Source organism: Gallus gallus, chromosome 4 (genome assembly GCF_016699485.2).
Source record: "Gallus gallus isolate bGalGal1 chromosome 4, bGalGal1.mat.broiler.GRCg7b, whole genome shotgun sequence".
Taxonomy (NCBI): Eukaryota; Metazoa; Chordata; class Aves; order Galliformes; family Phasianidae; genus Gallus; species Gallus gallus.
The window spans coordinates 83,414,763-83,439,637 of record NC_052535.1 but is presented as its reverse complement, the minus strand read 5'-3'; the positions used below and the strand labels follow the sequence as shown (position 1 = coordinate 83,439,637).

The 24,875-nt window shown below is 41.6% G+C and overlaps 2 protein-coding genes across 2 annotated transcripts; both read right to left on the bottom strand.

Moving 5' to 3' along the window:
* Window positions 1-1,079: 1,079 nt before the first annotated feature.
* LOC422901 (stem-loop binding protein-like) lies at window positions 1,080-15,431 on the bottom strand. Its single transcript, XM_046940377.1, has 13 exons — window positions 15,419-15,431; window positions 12,849-13,044; window positions 11,298-11,414; window positions 10,842-10,946; window positions 10,091-10,222; window positions 7,817-7,966; window positions 6,897-7,034; window positions 6,177-6,293; window positions 5,175-5,282; window positions 4,682-4,789; window positions 4,269-4,376; window positions 3,423-3,613; window positions 1,080-2,905 (listed from the first exon to the last, which is right to left on the bottom strand). Exons 1-11 carry the CDS (start codon window positions 15,429-15,431, stop codon window positions 4,277-4,279), a joined length of 1,284 nt encoding a protein of 427 aa, XP_046796333.1. The 3' UTR covers window positions 1,080-2,905; window positions 3,423-3,613; window positions 4,269-4,276.
* On the bottom strand, window positions 14,921-22,310 carry TMEM129 (transmembrane protein 129). Its single transcript, NM_001031168.2, has 4 exons — window positions 22,016-22,310; window positions 20,706-21,180; window positions 18,262-18,421; window positions 14,921-17,230 (listed from the first exon to the last, which is right to left on the bottom strand). Exons 1-4 carry the CDS (start codon window positions 22,218-22,220, stop codon window positions 16,982-16,984), a joined length of 1,089 nt encoding a protein of 362 aa, NP_001026339.2. The 5' UTR covers window positions 22,221-22,310; the 3' UTR covers window positions 14,921-16,981.
* Between the last annotated feature and the right edge of the window lie 2,565 nt (window positions 22,311-24,875).

The window sequence follows — 24,875 nt, the reverse complement described above, 5'->3', positions numbered from 1 at the left end:
AGCCCAGTGGGAATTCTAAGGGAAGGAGTTACACTCATCACTGTGACCTCAAGAGTTTAAAAATAACAAACAAAAACAAAGCACACAACCTGTGGCATTTCAGAACACTGCTGAAGGACTGCTTCTACAAGCACTGATAATGTATCTGTGAACTGACCCTTCCAGTGGATGTATGCCAGCAGGAGATGTCTGTCACTTCATGGAAGAAATCTGAAATGATGAAGCTTGAAATCTTGGCATACAAACTGGGTTTTAATTAAAACTGGCAGCAATACTGGAAAGCTGTTAAATAAATGGGAGATGGAATGCTAGATTCACTTACCTGAATTATAAATCCTGAAGTCAGATAGCTCTGGATAGATAGACAACAGAACTCACAATATAACTACGCTATTTAGAATGATAAGATTATTAGTTAAGAGGCATTAAAATGGCTCTACATCCAATGGCAGCACTGCATGAGATGACATCAGTAGACCTCAAACCTTACCTGCTCAGTATCCTTCCACCTGTAGTGCTAGCATAGCTTGTCCAGATGCATGGAACCTGGATTAGGGAATACTTTTGCTCCAAATATAACCACTACAGGCAGACTGGTTATTCTACTTCTAATCTAAGAATCTTCAGCCAAGAAATACAAGTTCTTTTAAGAGCTGACAAATTACAAATCCTATGGATTTGCATCTGTATATTTGCTGCAGACCCCATCCATCCCAGACAAAAGCTTAAGGGCTCTGACAGCTGAGCTAAAGCATTTCATGATAGCCTATTACTCCTAGCTGACAGCTCCATCCACTCCACAGGGACACCCTTCTTATGGCAGTGAGTCCTGGGGCCCCAGCTGCTCCCCTCCTTCCACTAGGCTACATGCAAGTTCATGACAAGATGTCAGAGCTGAGGGGTTGGACACAACCTATATTGTAGTGTAAACTCCTTCTGAAGAGTATTTCCTCCCCCATTCAGCATGAGCTAGCCCCCACTCCCCAAAAACACAGCCTGAAACAAAGAGAAAGGCAGCTGAACCCATGTATTCCTTTTATAATGAAGCACTAACAACACTGAAAGCAGACTAAGAGGCATTTTTAAAGGTTAAAGACTTTAATTTCTCTGCATAAAGACAATATGCCAAAAAACAAATATCACTCTCATATTTACAATCATCATAAAACACATGGAAGCATGCACACTGGAACACCATCACTCTTGAACAGTACTTCAGAAGGTGCTGTACAGATTTGTTCCCTGTATACACACACCATGCTGTGGTACGTGACTGAGCTACCTCACACTGAGACTCCACTGAACCTTATGCATAAGCACAGATGAATGAGTCCCAGATGCTGCAGGAAATGTAGAGAACAAGCCTCACCAACCTGCAGGCAGCCTCCTTTCACTCCGCAATGGTGGGAGGTTGGCTAATTTGACTTTTAAGTACAAGTGGACAAGAGGCCTCACCCTCTTCCTATGTCTGGGCAAGCATACAGCCAGAAGGACATTCTTAGTACTGAGCAGCAGCTGCCACCAATCCTAATATACTCCTGTTAAAGCGGCAGCACACATCCCCCTACATATTGAGTCTTTTCTTCATTGGAAACTAGCAAACTTACTATACACAATCACTGTAGCAAAACTTCTATAAGCTTGACAGGCTTTGGTGAAGGCAAACTAATGCTCCAGTTCACTGCAGTAATGCTGTATACAGTCAAGTTTTCCTGATGCCTTGGATAAATGAGAAGTGTATCTGAAAATCTCAAACTAGCAGAGAAGTTCTACAAAACTCACTTGAAAGAAATCTAAGCAACAACTTGAAGTAATGCTTTGGAAGGGACTAGAAGTAATTTCCAAGCAAGCAGGCTCCTGCTTCAGCAGAACAGTGGGTGCCTGGCCCCGTGAGTACGCTGCCAGTCCCTCAGGGTCACTGTGCATCATCTCAAGGCCACAGTTCCTGCAGTGGCCTTATGAAGAGCCATCTAACAATGGCAGAGCTGAACCACTGCACAAAGACAATTAACAGCTCTAACAAATGTATGTGACTTAAGTAGCACGATACAAACTCTGTAAAGAAAATATATTTTACCTGACACATAGTTATCATCTAAACTCCATTGGAGTCACAACCCTCACTTTAATGTTTGGAGCACAGCACTAGAAAAGTAAAACAAGGGAAAGTCAACATTATCACAGTTTATCCAGGACAGCCCATGCCCAAGCAGCTCCAAACCTGCAAATACTGCTGATTCTCATTCAATTCCTGTAACAAGAGTAGCCACTGACCTCATCATCTTATCCTTTCAGCAGTACTGGCTCTTCAGTCACACTGCAATATACATCGAAGTGAAATCCAGGAATTCAGATCACGTGGCTGTTTATATAGTCTCATCCCCTCAAAGAGAAGGTGCTGATTCTGATAATCTCTCCCTTCCCACTTAGGCAGATGTTAGCTTAATATATATTTATCTCAGAGAACGGAAAATAAGCCAAAAAGATGATCACGAAAAGCTAAGAGCAATTTGCTTTTAGCAACTGAAGACAAAACTGGAATTATCTACATTCTTTTGAAGCAGTTCTCCAGCCTGGATACACAATCCTGGTCCAGTAGAGAAAACAAGGTTTAACTCCTTGATTCAGCAGGTGGCATTCTTCACTCTGACCAACATTGGACCAATTCACCAGCAGAATGTTAGTTTGCTTTAAGCAGCATGATCCCCAAATGGCAACAGCAAGACCCATTAACAGAAGGAGCCTTTATAATGCACGTCATCTGTCAACATAGGTGAAGTAGAAGTGTCCTCACAAAAGCTTTAAAGAACATCCATCATCTTAGGAAGATCTGAATAAAATCAGAGGTTTTACACTCAAGGCAGAGCTTGCAGAAGACAGTCTATCCTTAAAGATCTGGAGATGCCTAAACAAAAAGAAAAACAGTATTTTATACACACACTGTATCTAGTCATTAATGACAATATTTACTCTCTTAAGCTGTGATGTTACAGAAGTAACAAATAGAACAGAGTATTGCACACTGAACTTAATCTTTTACACCATGCTTTAAGTCAAAGTCCACAGTGAAGAAAGTGTTAAAGACAGCATTAACACTTTCAGAATGTAACTTAAAGTAAAAACAAAGCATTACATATCAAACTAAATTATTTGCAAGTGACAAAATGAAGTAGTTGAGCCTCTCTTTTCCAACCCCTTACATCATCTTCACCTAAACACTGTTATTAATTCACAAAAAACATTTCTTTTAATTCTAATTAGCACAATCCCAATGTGCTCTATTTTTTTTTTCCTTTGAAAACCAAGCATACTTTCAACAGGATAGACATGTAACTGCAAAGCTGATAAGTATCAACTGACTATCCCAGAAGATCAGAAAGGCTCTCAAATTCCATTATGGATGCATGCTTTTTTGTTTTCACCTGCATGTTTCACCTTGTGTTGACTGCACAAATGCTGACTGTAAACCTCTTCCTCTTTCAGTGCAGAACTTAGGAGACTGCACCAGTCGTCCAAGGTTTGATCTGCTGATTTCAGACTATATCCTATTCTTCAAATCATTTTCTGTTGCAGGAGAAAGTCCTTCTTTGATATTTCTATATACAAAGACAGACTAAATATTTACAAATACTAAATTAGCACTTCAGAAAAATAACACATTAAGACTTAGTTATATTTCAATTTAACTTAAAATCACTTAAGCTAATAGAAGAAATGCTATTAAATACATATTTTTGTTAGAGTTCCACCTGCCTTTTCCTCATACTACTAAAGGAATACAAGATTTAAGTCACGTAAAACCAGTTGGGTGCCACGTTCCTAGTAGTTTTAATATGCAGAATATTCCAGCCATTGACTGTTGAATACATTTATATCCTATTCCATACGTCATGTAGATCAAGGACAATCAAATTACATAAAATACAACGATCATGAAAAACTCAAGATAGAATCCATCCTATTAATGCATTAAAAAAAAAATCTATAGGTCAAAAGAAAACCTTCAGGGAAATCTGTTGCTGCAAACACAGTTGTGACTGCATCACAAAATATTAAGAGGCAGGTGGAGGATAAAATGCATCATTTCAGTTCACCAAGCTCAGTGTATTAGATCTTTTAAGGCACTGAATTAAATATAAGAGGATAGGATGGAATACTAATCATAGTAACAGAATAGAAAAACTGATCTACTTGAACAGAACCATTGGATTCTGTTGAATGGGATGGGTTACTGAATGGGTAAAAGTTAGTTGTCACCATCAACTCACCATGGTATTTAAATTTTTTTCCTCAATATTCTGTCTTCAGTACTTCCCCATCCCCTTTCAGGGTACTCTGACCGATGTCCTTTGAATAAACTGCTACAAAGCTTAAGCCTACAAATAAAAATCCATACATTTTCCTTCTGTACATCTATTTCAGTTCCAAAATGACTAAGTAGCTTAATCACAATAGCATTTTAATACCAAATACAACATGTGTTTTACTGTAATAAACTATAACGAGACCTTTAAGGATAGTATTTTACCATACACCACATAAATTAGTGACTAAGACATCCCTAAAAAATAACAATAAAAAATTCACTGCTATAGAAGTTTGCTTTGGAATATGGCAATAACACAAGCATGCTTCTAACTTAACATATGAAAATGCCTGATTGACAGGCTGTGTTTTATACCTCTCCAGCTGGCAGTCTGAGTCTCTGCAAGTTTTGCTATCAGGCAGAAAGATGCTCGTGTTGTTCTGATTGTTCCATCCTGAAGAACAACTGGTGGGAATGGGGTCACTGCATAAAAAGAAGTAACTGCCACTGTAACTGTCAGCTGCAAAACTGCTTCACTTCTGGAGAGAGTTTTCAGCTCCTGGCCATAGCAAGTGAGAAGAAAGTAACAGCCACAGGGCCCAATTCTGCCAAGTGCCATTGTTTTCCATAAGACAGCAGGGGAAAGGGCTTAGCATTTTGCAGCTTCATGGTGGAAGCAGCAGATAGGGAATCACACTGGGAAAAGCCACATAAACTCTAAGAACAAAAATAACCAAACATACTACATGCTGCAGACAAGAGAAACACAAACTAAACAGTATTAATCTGTGAAGGGAAAACAAGACTTAAAAAAAAAGACAACATCACTGTGCAAGCAATTAACAGAGATCATCATTACAGAATTTACCTTTTTCTTTCTATGTTGTGTTGTACTGTCATTACTTCATCATTTTCACCAAATTTTTCCCATTCTGAACATTTAGTAAAAGCTTCCTGATGTCCTGATTCTGTAAGACTAGAAAGAAAATGAAAAGGTTGGAAACCATGGAGCTTTATATCATAGTTTCTCTTAATTCTTCAGAAGATAAGGGAGCTAAGTAAAGAAAAAAATACCAGTATTCATATTTTTACTGAGGCTAGCGAGAAGCCTATAATCTCCCCAAAAGTTAAATCATTGTTTCACTTTACTTGTGGCTGTGACATAACTTTGTCTAGAGAGTTATGCCACACACTCCTTTACTTTCAGAGGGCTGGAGCACCTCTCCTATGAAGAAAGGTTGAGGGAACTGGGCTTGTTTAGCTTGGAAAAGGCTCCGGGGAGACCTCATTGTGGACTTCCAGTACTGGAAGTGAGCATATAAGCAGGAAGGGGAATGGCTGTTTACAAGGGTGGACAGTGACAGGACAAGGGGGAATGGTTTTAAAACTAAAAGAAAACAGATTTATTGAATGTCAGGGAGAAGTTTTTTACTGAGCAAGTTATGAGGAGCTGGAACAAGTAGAGGCTGTGGATGCGCCATTCCTGGAGGTGTTGAATAGGGCCCTCAGAGATCTGACTCAGTACTTGATCTAGCAGCCAACAGCCCTGCCTGGAGCAAGGGGGTCGGAACTTGATGATCCTTTAGGTCTCTTCCAACCCAAGCCATTCTATGACCCGATGATTTGCCCCCAAGTAACCAATGTTGTATCCTCTGACAATGAAGCTGACTTTGTCAGCTTTGCAATAACACATGCAATTACACAACTTATTTACAGTGGCATGACTTCCTGTCCTTATTAAATCACACACGTTTTTAAAGAAAATTAAAGCTACTTAGCAAGAGGAGAGAAATTCCAGTTATATTCCCCGAGTCAGTTTGTCATATGAATTACAGCATCGCTTCATACCACATGCAGAATTACTTCATACCTTTCCAGTGCATGGTACATATGCACATAATGGGTTTTGCCCTTTGAAACCACAGAGGAGTCAGGATTGTTTCGTTTTCTGCGTTTCCATACTGGTGAAGAATCAGGAGAACAGGGACTACAAAAGTAAGATGTAGATTTTACACACAAAGTATTTTTTATCTGCATTTAAATGCTTACCAGAGTTTCGTAAATTAATGGCATATGGTAAGATTTGGTTTCTTTGGGGTATGATTCTTCAGTCATAATGGAGGAATACTTAAAAAAAATGGCTGAAATTTGGTAACCATTCCACTGGATTTTGAAAACAGAACCGAGTCACAGTCACACAAGGAACTTCACTGAGCATGGAAGCAGAACTATTCTCAGCACGTATAACCCCCAAAGTATCTCAGTATGCAACTAAGTGCATAAGGTACTTTACTTTTACTCTCCCTGCTCTTGTGTAAACAAGCACAACACTGTTAATAAACAGTGAAGTAGAAGGAACACTGTTTTCTTTTGCTGTTAACTTTGAAGTTCTGTAATGGTGCTAATTTTTCCTGCATTCAATTGTCTGTAATAGAGATGGACTACATTCTACAATGTAAACACCAAACAGACTCAGCATTAACTGTTCCCCTCATCGGACTTCTCCTACAAAAAAAACAAACACAACCTGATAGCAGCAGTGTGTATTTAGTCACTGCAATTAGTTAGTCACAGAAGTTATATCTCGTACCTCTCTGACGTATAGTCTGTCTGGCTGCATTGATCTGCACACTTAATTCTGTACTGCTTTTCATCAAATATAGCGGAACCAGAATCATCATGATCTTTGTAGAACCATTCTTGGGAACTGCCTGAGGGTTCTGTACTCCTAGAAACAGGAAAAAAACCCTGGATTTAAAATACTACTCAACTAACTAGCTTACTGCTCTAAAAAGAAAACAGTTAAGCTGCGCTGGTTAATAGTTAATCTCAAATAACATTCAAATGGTGCAAACACCTGCAGCTTTCACTGCAGTTCAGTCACAGCATAGCTAAAAACTACACTGCAGTTATAGTGCTAATAGAAGTGTATTCACTTATCTCCTCCCTATTTACTAGTCCAAAACTTTCAGGTGGTGTGAATGAAGCCAGCTTTGTTCAAAAGTATAAGAAGCTTAAAAAGAAATTCCATCTTGGATACAGTTGCCACTCATGCAGAGAGCACAGAAATCTCTTTAATCTTAGAATTCTTGAATTCTCTTACTTACCACTATTACAGCAGAATGGCTTCAGTGACAACAGAAAATGCAAAGATGGAAAGGTTATCAAAGTCAAGGAACATTAATGACCAGATTTCTGCTTATGTCCCTCCCTTTCTAGAGAAATGATTTTACATTGCACTAACCAGTGTAAACACACAGGGGAAGACAGTGCATTACTGCAGACAGACTGAACTTCTTCAAAGTATCTTACTGGAAATAAATTTAGACTAAATAAAATACAGTCTTGAGGATTAATAGAATTCAAACAGGAAATAAAGTTTTCAAGTGATTTCTCCCATTTCTGAGCCTGACTTTTTTTTTTTCCCCCCTGCCCTCCTCGCTCACAGCTAGTATTGCTCTAACAGTTCTGTGCCATAAGAGGTGTGCTGACTGAATCACCGATACATACACTGGCTGCAGATCCCATGTTTCCTCAGTAGGAGGATCCCATGCATGCAGTGCTATCTTCCACAGCCTGATTTGCTGGTCCCACGATCTACGGCTGTATTTCTTAAATTTGTTTGGTGTTCTAGGATGAACTCCTGGTATTCGTTGATTCCTGTAAATACACAGTAGCATTTATATTTCAAGACATGACTTCTGTCCTTCAAAAAAATCCTGCCCATCAGATAAAGCAAGCATCAGTAATGTAATAAATAGCTTTCCTATTTTTTAACACCTAAACTGAAATAGGCGCACTCTAAAACACTGTTTACAACAGACAAAAGATACAGTAGTTTCAGACAGGATGGTTATTCAGTCTAGCAAGACATCAAAGCACTGAGCTTTGGATTTATGTTTAAACAGTGTCAGTAAGACACGACTATTTTGACTGCTGTTGAAGGTTGCTTCAAGGCTATCTGACCTAACCTCACTTTGCTGAGCTCCCTCCTGCAGCCATTAAGTTGAAGGCAGGCAAGAAGCTGGGATGAAAAAATAGCTGTGATGAAAGCAGCATTCCATATTATATAACTTGATGCTTGGCTATTAAAAAAAAAAAGTGACAGCATAAGAAGGGGAGGCATCTTACAAAGTGAGCACTGCTCAGAGCATGGCAGGGTATAAGCCTGCTTGTGAGAGGTAGTAAATGACTGCCTTTATATCCACCACCTCCCCTGCTCCCTTCACCTATTAAATTTCACTCTTCTCAATCCACTCTCCACCCCACTGGCAAAGGAGAAGTGAGCACAGAGTTGTGTGGGTACTTGGCTGCTGGAAGGGGTCAACCCCCAAGTACCTTCAGCACAAAATAATACATTTCTAGTCCTACCATGTTGGAGGGAAAGAACATATTACAATGCTTTAAATCAAACAAAGCACTATAAGTGGTTTTTCATAACAGCTTCACAGACTGATATACTTAGCCATATCAGTTTTGCTATCATTCTGTAAGATAAAGAGACCCCTGCTAAGAAATAGTATTATTAACTGCCCTTTTAAATACTACCCAGATTTATTTTTTCTAAATAGCGTATCTGTTTACTTTCCTGAATGTTATTTCACCTTTTCTATTCTCCACCTATAATTGTATCTTCCATGAAGTTAAATTGTGGTATTGTGAAATATCTGGGATAATGTACAATACCTGCTGTTGACTTTTACTCATTGCAGTGGAAATTCTAAACCACAGGTTGAATCAATGACTGAGCACCTGGTGGGAAGGCAGGGCCAACCCGGGGGAACTCACGTGCATGCAATGTACCTGAGTGACCAGAAGGGACAGAGCCAGGATCCATACCTTCCCAGACCTCATTTAAGGGTTGGCAGTGGAGATGAGAGCATCACTTGCTGGAGATCCCTGTCTCTAGAGGTCTTCTAAAGGCAAGTAGCTCTTTTCCTTTATTTTTGTGTCTGTAGCCGCGACATTTATTTGGGCACGTTCTCATTTGCTATATATATTTTGCTACAGCCAAAGACTTTGCCATGCTGCTGTTATCATGGTACTTTCCATCCCACTACAGCATTCCAGTCTTCTAGTTCTATCTTTCAACTTTTGGTCAACAGGAACCTGCTTACAGAGCTCCCTGCATTGCTTAGCAATATTCACAATAGGCTCTTAGAGGCAGAACCCAGAGAAAGTTGGACAACTCTTAAGTAGCAAGTCATAAAAAGAAAAAAAAAAAGTAAAAACAACACCTCTGTAAAACAATCCCCAAAACAACAAACACAGAAGCATGTTCACATGCTACTGCTAAATAGCTTTTGAATTCTAATAAGTCTGCAGTAAGCAGAGGGGGCTGACTGCAAAGTCTTCATTTAAGTTCCAAAATTCACAGTTTAACTCCTGAGCAAGAATGACTGAAAGCATGAAATCTGAATTCTCATTTCAGTTAGTTACTGACTAATGACTGAAAACTGGTTAGCAATATTTAAATGCAAGGCTTAATTCATTCCTCACTGAAGCATCTTTTCTTATGATCAACTGACTTTGTATTGGCCAAGCAGCAGTCACCAGAAAGGCTAAAGGGAGCAGATGAATACTAAATTTAAAGCATGTTTGCTACTATAGGAACAGCATACACAAATGCAGCATTTAGCTATGAAATTTCCTTAACTAAATAACTCCTATGCAAAAAAAGTCCAGCTTCTTCTCGAGGAAAACAAACTAAAGCTGTGTGTTGGCCTGCAGATACATCAAGGAAAAGCAAGTTTATGTGGAAATGTACAACACAGTGCAACTTACTTAGGAACCTCTTTAATATATCTGTCATAAGCAAGTGTGTTCTTCCCAAAATTGATCTGTTTCTGTCTTCTCCTCAGAACCACTTCATCTGTTTCCCTTTCAGATGGGGTAGCAGAATCATTTGAAACACAGCTTAAAAACAAAAAGTTAGAACAAAGCTGAAAAGCACCTTAATAGCTTTACAACAAAGCATATAAAAACATAACTGCAGGTACTCTGACAGACAGTAGAAGCAATGCTTACTTCGATAGTTTACAGAGCTGGAAGTTGTGCTAACCAAACCAACCATTAAAACCAATGAGGTTTCTAAGTTTAAGCAATCATTCAGATTTGTAATAAGTAAACATACACTTGAGCTGCCTTATAAGCTTACAGACAGTGCCACAACAGGGAAATAAAGCAGCACATAACTATTTCCACACATTTGTAGGAAACAGCTATTATATATTTTAAAACTTCAACTCCACAAAAATGAATAATATAAAGGCTTGAGTGATTTTATGGCTATTTCTCTTTCTAAGCCTAGAAGGCTGCTTTTTGTTTTTCCTTTCACTATTCCCTTGCAATTTAAAACGAAAGAGTTTGAAATCATCACATAAACAGCTTTGTAGATTAACCTTCTCATTGCTGTTCTCTCCTTTAGGTTTCCTCAGGCTTGACATGAAACAGCCTGGTTGCATTTCAGATCTTCATCAATGCACATGAAGCAGTCAAAGATCACAGAACAGTAATTTAATTATTCAATACCTACTTTGTCATTTTTTTATTAGATGTCCTCATTGCTTTCCCTTCTTCAGTTCCACCTTCCCAGCTGGGGCAACTAGAAAGAGGCCTAGAATCTCCTGCTGCTATAGAGCTGGAAAATAAGAAATTTTTATGAGCTTTTGTTGCTCATAACATAAACTTCAGCAGAAGGCAAACACAGCTTCCACCACAACTGTAAACGCCCTGAGAGTACTTCTACCCCATTTCAGTTCAAATTCAAATAAATCATTTTAGCTTAAGTCACCTTCTGCAGCAATAATTCATTTTACTTTGTGGGCTACGAAAACAGTCACAAGGAGAACTTTACATCAGAACACAGACCTGACAATCTCTTACATGTACCAGCTTAGCCACTGCAAATGCTTCCTTGTACTGCAATCCCATCAAAGACGACAATAAATGGAACTACTCGATTTAAACAAACCTCCCATGTATTCCTTACCTCTCCAGCCAGTGGTCTAAATGGCCATATTGGTATTTGTCAAACGCCAAAGAACCTGAATCATTCCAGCTCCTACATTTCTGCTCTTGGTGCCAACACTGTGGATGCTGCGCAGAACTGGAAAATAAGCATTTTCATCAGGAATCAAGTCATAAGGTGTCATTCAACACTAACTCTGAAAACCAAATATAAGTATCATCACCTACAGTTACAAAACGCTGATCATTTTGGCATAGAGATATGTGACTTTGTGCCACGCTACTCATTCAGGCAACAGGAACTTAGAAAATGTGTTACACAGTGCAATTACTGCAGAAGCGTCTTCCACTACTGTAGTTAAGACATCCAAATTCTAAAATAAACCGTTAACTTCTGGAAAAGCAGAACTACCTTTTCTCTGTTTGCAATGAAAAAAGGGTCAGCAGTATTTATGGAACTGCTGACATGCCAATATTCAGACAGGCCTATGTTAGCACTGCATTAGCTTCATTTACTCACTACTTCATCACTAAACCCTTGGAAGAGGCAAACATAGAATTGTCAGTTTTGGCACAGGAAATGGCATGTTTAAGGAGAAGTAGGTCAAACATTCACAGTAAAACATTTTGAGGTTGGAAATCCCTCACCAGACACTACATGGAGCCCTCACAAATAAGCAGTTGGAGCTAGTACAGGGCACTTGAAATACACTGAAGGGACAGCCAAGGATTGCTTAAGGATCAAGTTTGCTGAGTTCTCCTTGTCTTCCTACTCAGTTCTGGCAGCTTTAAATGATCGCTCGCCACATACAGTAGCTCTGCAGCACCTACTGACAGCAGACCTGGCTCACAGGGCAAGAAGTACAATGCTAAGTGAGCATGGAGCAGGCTCCCCATAGCAGGGGGCACAGCTCCAAGCTGACAGAGCTCATGGAGCACTCGGCCACTGCTCTCAAGACACGGGGTTTGGATTCTGGTGGTGGCTATGCGGAGCCAGGAGCTGGACTCAATAGATCTGACAGGCTCCTTCCACATCTGGATATACAACCATGACCACACCGCTCCGTGCACGACACGCACTGCCGGGTCTCTGCACGTCCTGAAGCCAACAAGCGAGAGGAGGAAAGGTTTGTGTTACTTTAATCCCGGATTAGCACTCTGGGTTTGTCTTCCCTTCTGGCTCGCTCCGGGAGCGCGCTGCTCCGCCCGTACACCACACGATTTACTCCAGGCAAAAAGGACACTTCCGACACGTTCACATTTCGTGAAGGCAATTAAAGGACAAAACCCTTCCCCGCTCACCCATAACAATTAACCACTCTATCTCCCAGCGGCTCCCAGCTGCGCTCCGCCGGAGCCCCCCCGCCCGTCTCCCCCCAGCATTCCCCACGCAATCCCGGCCCGGAGCCTCCCGCGCTAAAGGGACAGCGGGCGAAGCCCTACGGAACCGACGCAGGACCCACGCACCGCAGGACCGCAGGACCGCAGGACCGCAGCCCCTCCCGCTCCACGCACACCCTGAGGGTGCAAAACCCCCGCCCCAGCACACCCGGCCCTCCGCGGGAGCACTCACCTGCGCAGCCCTCCCGGCTCCCCGCCGCCGGTACGGCCCTGCTGCGCGCCGAACATGGCTGGGTCGACCGCCGCCGCCGCCGCCGCGGAACATGGCTGCAGGCCCGGCGCAGTGCGCGAGCGCGGCTCCACCCCTCGAAGCAGCGCGCATGCGCGGGGCGGTGTTTCCCTCAGACTTGGGAACCGCGGGTTGGTACCTGTGGGGCGTGCGGTTGTTCTTATTAAGCAGGTGGCTGAGGTTTGAACGCTGACTGGTAACGCGTTTCTCAGTTACAAAACACTCTTTCAACACAGTCACCACCATAAGCTGTGCGTCTTCACCAGCGATGAGCAGTTCTGTTCCACATCTGCTGACGGGGTTTTCTCAGAGTGCCCCTCTTCTGCCATCCCTCACACAGCAATACGGTGTAACAGAGGATCGTTGGAAAGGTTCAGCCTCTCCTGCCATCCCACCAGCATCTGTCTCTGGAGATGTGGGCCAACATCATAAAACAGGAGGCATTACTTTCAGAGCAGCCGTCATGGTTTTGTGCCTTTCACAGAATGGCTTGGGTTGGAAAGGAGCCCAAGGACCATCAGCTTCCAACCCCCCGCCTCTGGCAGGGCTGCTAACCTCCAGATCTGGCACCAGATCAGGCTGCCCAGGGCCCATCCAACCTGGCCTTGAACTCCTCCAGGGATGGAGCACCCACAGCCTGTGTGGGCAGCTGTGCCAGCACCCCACCGTCATGATCATGAGGGAGGAATATACAAGTAATAATCACTTAAATTTCCTCATCCAAGCATGCTCAAGGTGGATTTACAGAGGATGTGCCTTATGCCTACATTAATTCACTTCTCAGAATTTGTTAACTTGCCAGACTATGCATTTAGTGGCTGCTTTTTGTGTGAAAAGCAGTTAAATGTTTGATGATAAAATCTAAAACACATACAATACAAGAGTAATACTATATATATAGACTTCAAAATCATGGAATTAATATATATTTAATAAAATTAATAAAATTAGGAATAGTATATATTTCACAACCATAAATAATCTTAAAACATTTTCAAATAAGCCAGGCTTTATAGCTTCAGAAGGGGTGGTAAATATAATATTGATAAGAAATGACAGATTGATAAGACTTCTAAATGCAGACGAGTAGAGTATCATCTACTGATAACCAATGAAATGTGGGTGTGTACTATGGGAATTTTTTGTGTAATTTTGGGAAGGGTAAAAGCGACCCACAACATCTGCAGTGTCTGCAGTCAACAGTTAAAAATAGGGTGTTAACAGCTGTAGTATAGGAAGTACAAAACTGTATGAAATGCCTTTTTTTTTGTGCTCATTACGTTGTTATAACACAGGAAGAATACAAGTAGATCAGAAATCTCTTAAGTGTATCTTCAGAACTCACTAAGAATGGCAACTGCTTCCATAGAACCAGACATGGATGTGTTACTGACACAAAAGCAAGGTCAAATGTTCCTCTAGTTCTATGGTTTTGTTACCCTTTTAAAATTATGTTTTAATTAAAAATGTATAAAAATAAAACCTCTTGTTATTTATATTCATTAACTACATATTTTACTTACAACACGATAATTTGTTCACTCAATGTGGCCAAAAGGATGGAAACCCATGTGCTAGAGAAACATCCCCGAATTCATACTATTAATTGAACACACTGTTCTTTTATTGCCTTTCTGAACATCTCCCCCGCTGATTTCATGAGATCCCGTGCTGTTCTCTTTTGTTTTGTTTTCCTCCGAGACGCATACATTAATTTTTTTTCATGCCTTCTTTTATGGAGCCCTCTACATTCAGGTTATAGTAGGAAAACTTATAGAAGGAATAAATTCCACGTTTGGTGAATTATAAGATAACAGATGACCTGTGCTCAGAAATGTGTCATGGTTTTGCCTTCTACTGTCTCTATGAAGAGTATGTCTTGGACATTTTTAACAAGTTCATTCTGTAACATTGCCTTCTAAAAGTTTAAAAGCTTGGGAGGCATGCCAGAGTACCATGAGAATTCAGACTTAGAAAAAATGCTTATTTTAAGGAACATAAGCCAGGCACTATTATTAACATAATTCATCCTTTTATTTTTGTAATTATTACTAAGTTGAGGCACTTCTGTGGAAAGAGCACAACCATCAAAAGATTCAAGAGTACTATACATTTATGACTATGACTTTGTTTTACTGTCATGTTGGCAAAAGAAATAAGATGGGTAAAAGCTGAGTTCCTCTGAAATAAAAACTTCAAAGATGATAGATTTCTCTAAAGAAGAACTGTACTGCACAAGCAATTGGGAATCAAAAGCTTTTACTCCATGCGAAATTACGGGCAATTGACTCTTTTTTAATAAGAATATTTGCAATTACATGTGCTATAACCTAGAAGTCTCAAGGTCTTTATGATCTTCGTAGATCTTTAAAATAAATATTTTTATTCCAAACAGAAAGAGAGATGTACAAGTTGAATGACTGTCCGTGACAAAGTTCAAAATTATGCATTCCCTTCTATAACTATTTGAATTACCACATCCCTTACATCTGTGCCATATTATGCAAACTTACCATAAGTAAACATGTCTTGTAAAGTCTGGTGTACAGTGAGAAGGTGCATAGGAGACAACACCACCTGGCCCTGTAAGACTCTTCTAAAGGTTAAAAAAATGTTGCCAGCAATTCCTGCTCAAAGCAATCTTTCTTCTCATGGCAATCTAGACGTGCCAGTTAAGCACTGGCACGTCACTTGTGCTTTTGATTTACAATCAAGAGCCTTATGATTATGGGAAGTATCAGGGCTTTCATTCTCCTCCATTCTCCAAAGTATTAAAATACACCTTTCTCATCATCTGGCCCACTTGTTTCTGGAAGTTACTGCTCCGTAAGAAAAACAACCTGGGCAAGTAAACACTTGCATCTCAGCCACTGCAGTGCACAGAGCAATGTAAGAACTCACACATTCTCCAGCAGCTTGAAGCTCTTCACTGAGAAGTGTCCCAAGTAACTGTTTATTGAAGTGTCTGATGGACAGATGAAATGGTAAGCATTGCATTTAGGTCCAGGAGAATGGCTCCTTAAATTTATGGAAAATGCCTTGATTTGAATTTACACGTTATTTGGATGCACACTGCATCTGGAAGTATGCACCAGTACCCTACAAATGCTAAAACCATGTCTACTGCTTATGATCAGGCTTTGAAGTGCAAGCCTGAAAAACTTTCACTAGGGAAATGATGATGGCCATTCTTGGGGTGCCTAGCACAGCAACTGCTATCTCTGATACTGACATCTGTTTCAGGGAAAAGGCAATTCTTCAGGAGAAAAATAATAACAAAAAAAGTAAAGGCTTTGAAGTAGTTGAGCATTCTTTCAGGTAATTTAGATAATTCAGATATTTGAAATGTAGGAAAAAATCCATCACCTAGAAAACACTAAAACCCTAAGCAATGTAGCTCTGTAGATTTAAGACTGCACAGCAATAGCAGTGCAAGTAAGCAGGGTACAGTTCTAAATCCTTCTGTTTGAAATAAATATGTCCATCAAAAAATAAACTGGAGGCAGATTAATAGAATAAAAGGTCCCTGTGGAGATTACACATCTTCAGGAATTCAATTCCTTTGTCTACAGAAACCAATCCCCTTTGTAAATGGAGGGGACCAGCAGAAAGAGAACAACTGGTATTCTTGTTTGGTGAACACTTGCAAAGATGAATAAGAACTTTGCAGATGGATTAAAGAATAAACAAAAGTATCAGTGAAGTCTAACTAAAGTAATTTTCTCAGTTAGCCCTTTATGAAAGAGTCAGAAATACCTCTGTTAACAAGAGAACAGTATTGCAAACATGGATGGGATGATTTTATACAATCCAAGACATAGAAAGCAAAATTTTACTAAAAGCTTCAAGCAACATTTTTCAGAAACTGACATCTATGAATAAAAACCAAAGACAAAAGGTAAAAATTGAGAAGAACAGAGAAGATGTACATCTGTTCTCAATGCTGTAAAATAAAGCTCTGGATCTTGCACTCCTGTGTAATGCAAAGTCTAAGAAACAATGCTAATGGGCCTTTTGACCAAAACCACTATGAAATACATCCAAATTTAAAAAGTTAAAACATACCCGAGTGTTATTCATCGTATTATGCAAACATCTAAAATGCAAAATTTGGCTCTGCAAGTTGGACAAGGCACGTGGCTCGACAGCCAGGTCTCTGGGTGCTGCTGGTCCTGTCTGCTGGCAAACCATTTGCCCATGCAGGTGAGGCACCACATTGGACGACAGTAGCATTGCTGACATTCCCCTTCATTTGGCTCTTGGCAGTTCTTGATGAGCTTGATGTTTGCAATAGTCTGCATGCATCCTATGCATGGCTCCAGCTCCTGAAAGAGAAAAATGTCACAACTATGAACTGCAATGAATGCCTTCTGTTACTGCTCTCTAAAAGGCTTTTGGAAAACGATCTGCACAGAAGCTTAACAGGAATCTGAGTTGGACAGAACCTCAAGGCAGAACTGCCTCATTTCCTCGAGTCAGGTTCACAGAACCACAGAATCACAGAACCGTTAAGATTGGAAAAGACCTCTAAGATCATTTAGTCCAACTATCAGTCCATCCCCACCATGCCCCCTAACCGTGTCCTCAGTGCCACACATAAATGTTTCTTGAACATCTCCAGGGACATTGACTCCACCACCCCCCTGGGCAGCCTGTTCCAGCACCTGACTACTCTTCCTGGGAAAAAATCATTCCTCATATCCAACCTGAACCTCCTCTGGCGCAACCTGAAGCCATTACCTCTCATTCGATTGCTGTTATCTGGGAGAAGAGGCTGACCCCCATCTCATTCTAAACTCCTTTCAGGGAGTTAGAGAGCAACAAGGTCTCCCTTGAGTTTCCTCTTCTCCAGAAGGAAAAATCCCAGTTCCCTCAACTGCTCCTTGTAAGAACTGCAATACTAATCAGGTCCCCAGAAGTATTACTGAAGGAAGGACTCCATGGCCTTATTTACAATTAAAGCAAGTCCCACTTAAGAATTATTAATTTATTACAGGAGAAGATCCAGCAAAACTGGGCTGTCTAGAAAAGCAAGCTGTTTAAAGCCCAGGAACAGCAGCTGTTACTCCAGCTCCATAAACTCTCTGGAAATGCAACCTCACCATGTCCAAATGTTTTAAAGTTTTATAGAAACAACTTCTGCTATGCTATTTCTCATGTCTCAAAAACATGATGTTCACAGTACAGTTCATTTTCTAGAGAAGAAACAGAAGCAGCAGCTCGATCTATGTTTATTATATGTTTACTGAAATGGAAGGTGAACTCAAAGTAAACAAAGTTACCAATTCCAACAATCAGAGGCTCAGCTATATTGTAAAATAAATGATTACAGTCTCACGTGGATAGAAAGTCTCACCTGAGTGCTTGGAACAGAATACGTCTGGTTCATTTCCACCAGAGACGTAAACGTTTCTAGAAATAAATCACTAAGGCTCTGATGGATCACAACATTGGCTGCATTGCTGATGGGAGCACGGAGCTTCTCTCGGAGCTCCCCATACTCTGCCGAGTTCAGCCTTGAAAAAGAAAAGATGGAAAAAAAATGTTACCTCAATTATCCATTCAAATACCTTGATAGTACCTTGCAGTGGTTAACATCAGAAAAGTGAGTACACAGAAAACCCAACTGTTGTGCTGGGTTTGTTTTGTCTGCCTTTTTGTTGTTGTTTCTATTTTTTTCCTTGATATCTCTTAGAACATGCAGTCCTCCTGCCTGGATCCCAGCCTGCATATATAAGCAAGTTCAAGCTTCACATCCAGTCAGTCAATTCAAGAGCATGAACAAAAGTACACATATCATGAAATATCTATAAAATACTGCATGCACAGCTTCTGCCCACCTTTTCAGTGCTGTTTCCTTATACTATGTTAATTATTGTAATATATATAGTTAACCATAGTATATTAACCCCTGAGGACAGAAATTAGTTATTGTACAATGAGGCATGTATCATGTATTGATACAATACATGTAAGTATCAGGAGAAAGTCAATATACATTTCTGATTCTCTGATACATCTATAGATTAAAACTGAAATTTCACAAAGGCTGCAAATGGCTGCTGGACGTGACTTCAGGTAGCAACAGGTCATGCTTCACACTAGCTTGCTTCTAGTAAAGGAAGTCTCCTTGAGTCCCACAGACCCCACATGGCACATGAGGCCTTGTACAGATCCTGTAGTGACACACTACTGTTGTTACCCTTCAAAATACAACACTCTGATTTCCCCAGCTTTGTTTCCACTCATTAAGCAGCTTTTACGGAGGAGCCTTGGGAACATTGCCCCCAAATACCTCAATCTTTCTGCCCCAACTCAGTTCCTGCAGCACAACACAACGCAATGCTCATCTTTAATTCCTGGTGGTCTCCATTGTTTTAACTGCTGAAGCATAATAAAGTTTGCTGACTGTGAAAATAACACAGACCTTTGTACCCAGATAAAGAACTCTCATTGAGCACAGAGGGAAACACGGCCTGCCTACACAGAAGCATTTTTCTTTCAGAAACACCCCTACTTCTGATTCTGGAAATACACAATGGTCCTACATTCTTTAAAAGTGAATTTTGTCCAATGGCACTGTTCTTAAATGCTGTATGGCATTCCAGAATACTTGCTATTTTTGATGTATCTTCTTATAAGAACTTCTAAGAACTCTTCTTGATGCCACTCTGGTTAACCACAAAATTTTGGGGTTTGGATTTCTTTTCCCTAAAAGAAACTGTCGAGGATCTCATGCTTTTCCCAGTATGATGGGATGTGGTTTTATCACTTAGAGAAGAAGACGATTAGTTGTTTAGTATTTATTTGGTCACCACTCTCACAGGTGGATAGTCTTCTTAGGATCCTGTAATGCTTACCTTAACCCCTCAGTCTGAGCATATCACCCCATTTCTGACACCTCATCTCTATGACTTCCTCATGTTTGCCAGGAGCCATCTGTTCACCTTCAAGCCTGCCTGCTTTTCATTACCTGGTAAATAAAGGCTGCTGACATTTACAACAACGGACACTCAAATACCTTTTCAAATATATAATTGCAGGAGCACAATCTCCCTTTCCTAACACAAGAACAAGGCAGATTTCAGCACCATTCTGATCAGCGTTGAGGGTTTCTGCAGGACTGGTACTTTTGCTCAGCTACATAGGAAGACTGCTAAAAAATTAGCTGAGGCCCTTGGAAAACAAGGCTTAATTGTTCATAGCACATTTACTATGATTTACTGCTATTAGAACTCATCAATCAGAAATGGGTTGGAATTTCTTCCTAGCTTTAAGGGCAGCTGACTTGCAGTAGCTCAGTGAGAATTCTTTTGAGCAATGACAAAATGAGGAGCCTTGTGCAGAGGGAGGGGTAAAGATATGAGTGAACAACAGCCAAGTTTAGACATATCACTATTTCTTCACCACCAAAACTTGTGAGACCAAAGACTTGAAGATTCTCTCTCTATTTTATTCTCTATTGCTTCTTATTGCTCTCTTCCAATATCCACCTTTCACTGAAGTTTTTCCACCTGCTTCTTTCTGCATCCAGCACAACCCTTTTCCTAAGAGAGGACCACACAGGGCAATCCCTCTGTTTCTGTTTAACCACTGTGCATTTATTACTGTGGATACGTGAATCTTTCTAAACCTTTTTTCACTGCATTGCATGGTAGAACCGTGCATACAGCATTGCTGAGCACCAGGCAGGGAGAGAGGCGAGACTCAAAGAGCTTTCAGATTTGCCCCAAAAACACTTCACGAACACCATCGTATATCATATATATGTCATAATTGCAAAGTGTTATTTTGTTTTACCGGATATCAAACGCCTTCACATAGGGATTAACACTGGCAACACGGATGGTGAGGAATTGCACGGGCATGTTTGAGTCTGGTGTGAGTTCATGCTGTCTGGAGTCTGTCACAGTCAAATGAATGTCCTGCTGCTGGGCAACGTGTAGGCAGTAGGTGGTCACCTTGATCACCCATGTGTCTGTAACAATCACCCTCGCTCCTGGGGCTCCGGTGGCAAATTTGTCAATTCTCCTAAATTCTGTATTGATGGAAGAAGCCACTGCCCTCCAACCTGACTGTGGCAGAGCATAAACAGCGAGTGTCCGGGCCAATGGGTGGTTATTCCAACCCTTCCGTGACCAGTAATATGCCAGGGTGCTGCTGACTGCTGGAAGGAGAACAGCAAAGAAGAAGAAAGTTTTCCATTCTTTTGAGGCCAGGTAGAAAAAACAAAGGTGTTTCTCAGGTGCAGCGAAGCACATACCAAAGTAATAACCTGCAGGGAAAAGGAAACAATTAAGTGTAATGGCTTTAACCATTAGAGGACAAGAAGCGTGAGGAGCAGCCAAGGTCCCTCAGTTTGTTCAGCCCGGAGGAGAGGAGCTGAGGGGAGGCCTCATGGCAGCTGCAGCTTCTCACAGGGAGTAGAGAGGCAGCGTTGAGCTCTCCTCTGACAGTGACAGGGCCAGAGGGAACGGAATGGAGCTGTGCCAGGGGAGGGGCAGCTGGGGGTGAGGGAAAGGGTCTGCACCAGAGGGTGGTGGGCATGGAACGGGCTGCCCAGGGCAGTGGGCACAGCCCTGAGCTGCTGGAGCTCAAGGAGTGTTTGGACGATGCTCTCAGCCATATGTGTTGATTTGGGTGGATGGTGGGACTAGATTTCCTTAGTGGCCTTTGCAACCTAAATAATCCTATGATTCTGAGGTAGTTTCACGTGGAGCCAAGAGCGGGATTCAAACCTTATGAGTCCAACTTGCAATATTCTATGATTCTCTAATTTTAAGTACACCAATCAATGCAGACCCCTGGTTAACCTATCCAGTGCGCTCACTGATGTGCATCTGGACAATTCTTTCCTCAGCCAGGACAAGAGTACATTCGGTACTTCAGATCCTTACCTGTCACTGACTTTACCTGAAATACATCACCAAAGGAAGCTGATTTGAACTTCCAAGTTAAATAAAACATTACTCCTTTGCAACTCCACGTGCTGGCGACAAAGATAAGCGTGTATACCACTAAGAACCCTGGCAGATAGGGCACAGCAGCGCACCGTGCCCGCTGCCCGCACCGAGGTAGGAAGGCAGCCCACCCCCCGGCCCGCCGCTCACCGAGGGGCAGCAGGGAGTGCGCCAGCAGCGTGCCGGTGCTGCGCCGCAGGTGGTACTGCACGAAGGCCGCGTCCTCGCTGCCCAGCCAAGCGGCCAACAGGCTCTGCACCGTCAGCCCGGCCGAGCGCACCTCGTCGGGCGGGAAGACGAAGCAGACGGCGAACACCAGATAAGCCAACGTGAAGGTCACCGCCGGACTCTCCATCCTGCGCCGCGGGCCCCGCTCCCGCCACCCACCCGCCCACAGGGGCACAGCCCGGCCCGGCGCGACGCCGCGCAGCTCCCTGGGAGCGGTAGTTCCGCCCCCCCCGCGCCGGCACTCCGCCCCTGGGCCGGGTGTAAATCTGAGTGGGAATGCGAGCTTCCGCTCCTGCCGCCTTCTGCAGGGCCGAGGCGTTCCCTGCCTGCTGGTGCTTCGGGAAGGCGTAACTTCATGCTTAACGGCTCTTGCAAATGAAATTAATTGGAGTTCTAAACTTCAAAGAGTTCTGTGTGAAAGTAACATCCTTCTGAAGTTGGTTAATGGTGTTTTGCTTGAGGCTCTAAAGTAAAACCGACACTTTTCTTTGGGTTTCGTGGCGTATTTTATTATGTGATGTTTTCTTTAGAGAACGGTCAGAGACTTGAGTCCTTAAAGGGAGAGAAATTTTAAGGTACGTTTCATAGAATCGTTTGAGTTGGAAGGGATCCATAAAAGCCATCTAGTCCAACTCCCCTGCAATGAACGGGGACACCTACAGCTCCATCAGGTGCTCAGAGCCCCTCCAGCCTGACCTTGGGTGTCTCCAGGGATGGGCACCCACCACCTCTCTGGGCAGCCTGTGCCAATGCCTCACCACCCTATTGTAAAGGACTTCTTCCTTATATCCAGTCAAAATCTCACCTTTTTTTTTGTGGCCCAAGGGATATTTGACCTGTTTCAGTTTGTGGAATGAAGATCAATAATAAAAATCAGGTTGTGAAACTGCAAGCTTTCTTTCTGTATCATTGTTTTTTATTATTACTATTATTTATTCCGAAGGTGGTTGAATCAGAATAGCTGAAATGCTGTAGACATATGTGGGGCTACAAGGGGCTGAACATATCCAAAACACAGTAAAGGGCAATCTCTGGTTCCTACTGACATAGAAATATCATAGAATCATCATCATAGAATCACATCAAAGAATGGATTGGGTTGGAAAGGGGCCTCATAGACCATCTTGTTTCAAGGCCCTGCCTTGGGCAGGGTCGCCAACCACTAATTTGTCTTATAAAGAAAAGGGAAGTTGCATAACAAGAGAAACACAGCAAAGAAGGACTGGTGCAACTGAGAGGGAACTAAAAAGGAAATGCAGCCCACACAGTGTGAAGTGTTATGCTGGCAGGTTGCAGTGTTACTGACATAGACAGAGGTTGGGAATTCACAGTTATCTGGTAATTTTTGAGTTAAGAGTGTTATATCAATACAACTACACTTGAATTGCAGGCATCTTATTTCATTCTCAAGGATGCCATTGTTGCCAAGTTTATTGTTTTATCAGTCATGTTATTATTGCTAAGAACTGCAAGAACTGTTTTAATTGTTGGAATGAAGATTAGTAATAAAAATCAGGTTGTGAAGCAGCAAGCTTTCGTTCTGTGTTATTTTAAGCAGAATAGCAGAGATACTGTAAAGATACTTGGGGCTACAGGGGACTGAAGGTTTTGTGTTGGAGGAGGGGAAGGGGCAAAATGCTGTCAGAGCCACGTGGGACAGCTGCACAAAAGGCCTGAAGATGATGGAAGACTGCAAGGATTTCTTTATCAGCATAGATCTCCAAACAGAACCCAAGCTTGAAAGCGGATCTAAAGGTTTTCTGACTTAGGAGCTGATCCTGCATTCACTTTTATATTGCCAAGTTTCGTTTCCTTCAGAGGGCCCGGATGGTATTTGAAGAAGTAGGCAACAATATATTTTGTAACATGTTTTTAGAAATAGCTGATTTGAAAAACTAGAGACACCATATATTTTAGGAGCATATTCTTAGAAATACACTTGTTGAATTGTTGTATTACGTGATTAGTTCTTGCTTGCAAAACTGCAATGGCTTTTAGATGTTGCAAATAGTAATGGATGTAGCATTATAGACTAGAAAGCATGTGGTAAATCTGTTCAGTTTTAACAAAAGACTTTCAGCAAAAGAAATACAATAATGAAACAATATGAGTAGGCTTGTCAAACATCAAAAGAAGCCAGGGCTTCCACACAAAGCTGAATTGTCTCTCTGGGGGTAGGCTGGGATGCAATAGGCAGATGTCAAGACACTCCTCTCTATCCTCCTTATCTCCCAGCAACCCAGTATATGCCATTAAAAGACATGTTGCCAAATTTATCTCTATCTAAGGGCGAGCAGATGTCCAGAAATAATGGCCAAGTGCTGAGTGAGCAAACGTTATGATTTTAGTACTATAAATTACTTATAATAGGCATTCTCCTGCTGAGCACGTGTCAGTGAAGAACGTTTATATAGAAGGGTGAGCGAGGAAGACCAGTTGGTGAAGGAAAAGGCCGACTGGACTGTCACTGTCATGATGCTGAAAGGAACCTAGGCAGTAGAAGAGACCATAGAATAGCAGACTGGAAACCTCATGAGTCGCTACCTGAGATAGGCGTGTATATATTAATTATCTCGCAGGTGATGGATGCGTATGTACTACCTGTGGAAATACAGTGGACTCTGAGCCATGTAATCTTTGAAGCGCTTATGGGGGAAATATCCCCCACTGCTTCCACTCGTGGCCAATAAGGAACACCTGACTTAACAGAAACAAAACTCTGCTGTGGAGTTTCTACGCATTGATTTCTTTGATTTAAACTCATCATGGGAATGAGGCTGAA

Excerpts from the sequence above, each read along its gene's own strand:
- LOC422901 (XM_046940377.1), bottom strand. Across the intron at positions 7,967-10,090 it reads TATATTAAAGAGGTTCCTAA|GAATCAACGAATACCAGGAG; the intron begins GTAAGTTGCACT and ends GTGTATTTACAG. Across the intron at positions 7,035-7,816 it reads ACATGGGATCTGCAGCCAGT|GAGTACAGAACCCTCAGGCA; the intron begins GTATGTATCGGT and ends TCCTGTTTCTAG.
- TMEM129 (NM_001031168.2), bottom strand. The coding sequence starts at position 22,220 with ATGGAGAGTCCGGCGGTGACCTTCACGTTGGCTTATCTGGTGTTCGCC. Across the intron at positions 21,181-22,015 it reads GCACTCCCTGCTGCCCCTCG|GTTATTACTTTGGTATGTGC; the intron begins GTGAGCGGCGGG and ends TTTTCCCTGCAG. Across the intron at positions 18,422-20,705 it reads GTGAAGGCGTTTGATATCCG|GCTGAACTCGGCAGAGTATG; the intron begins GTAAAACAAAAT and ends TTCTTTTTCAAG.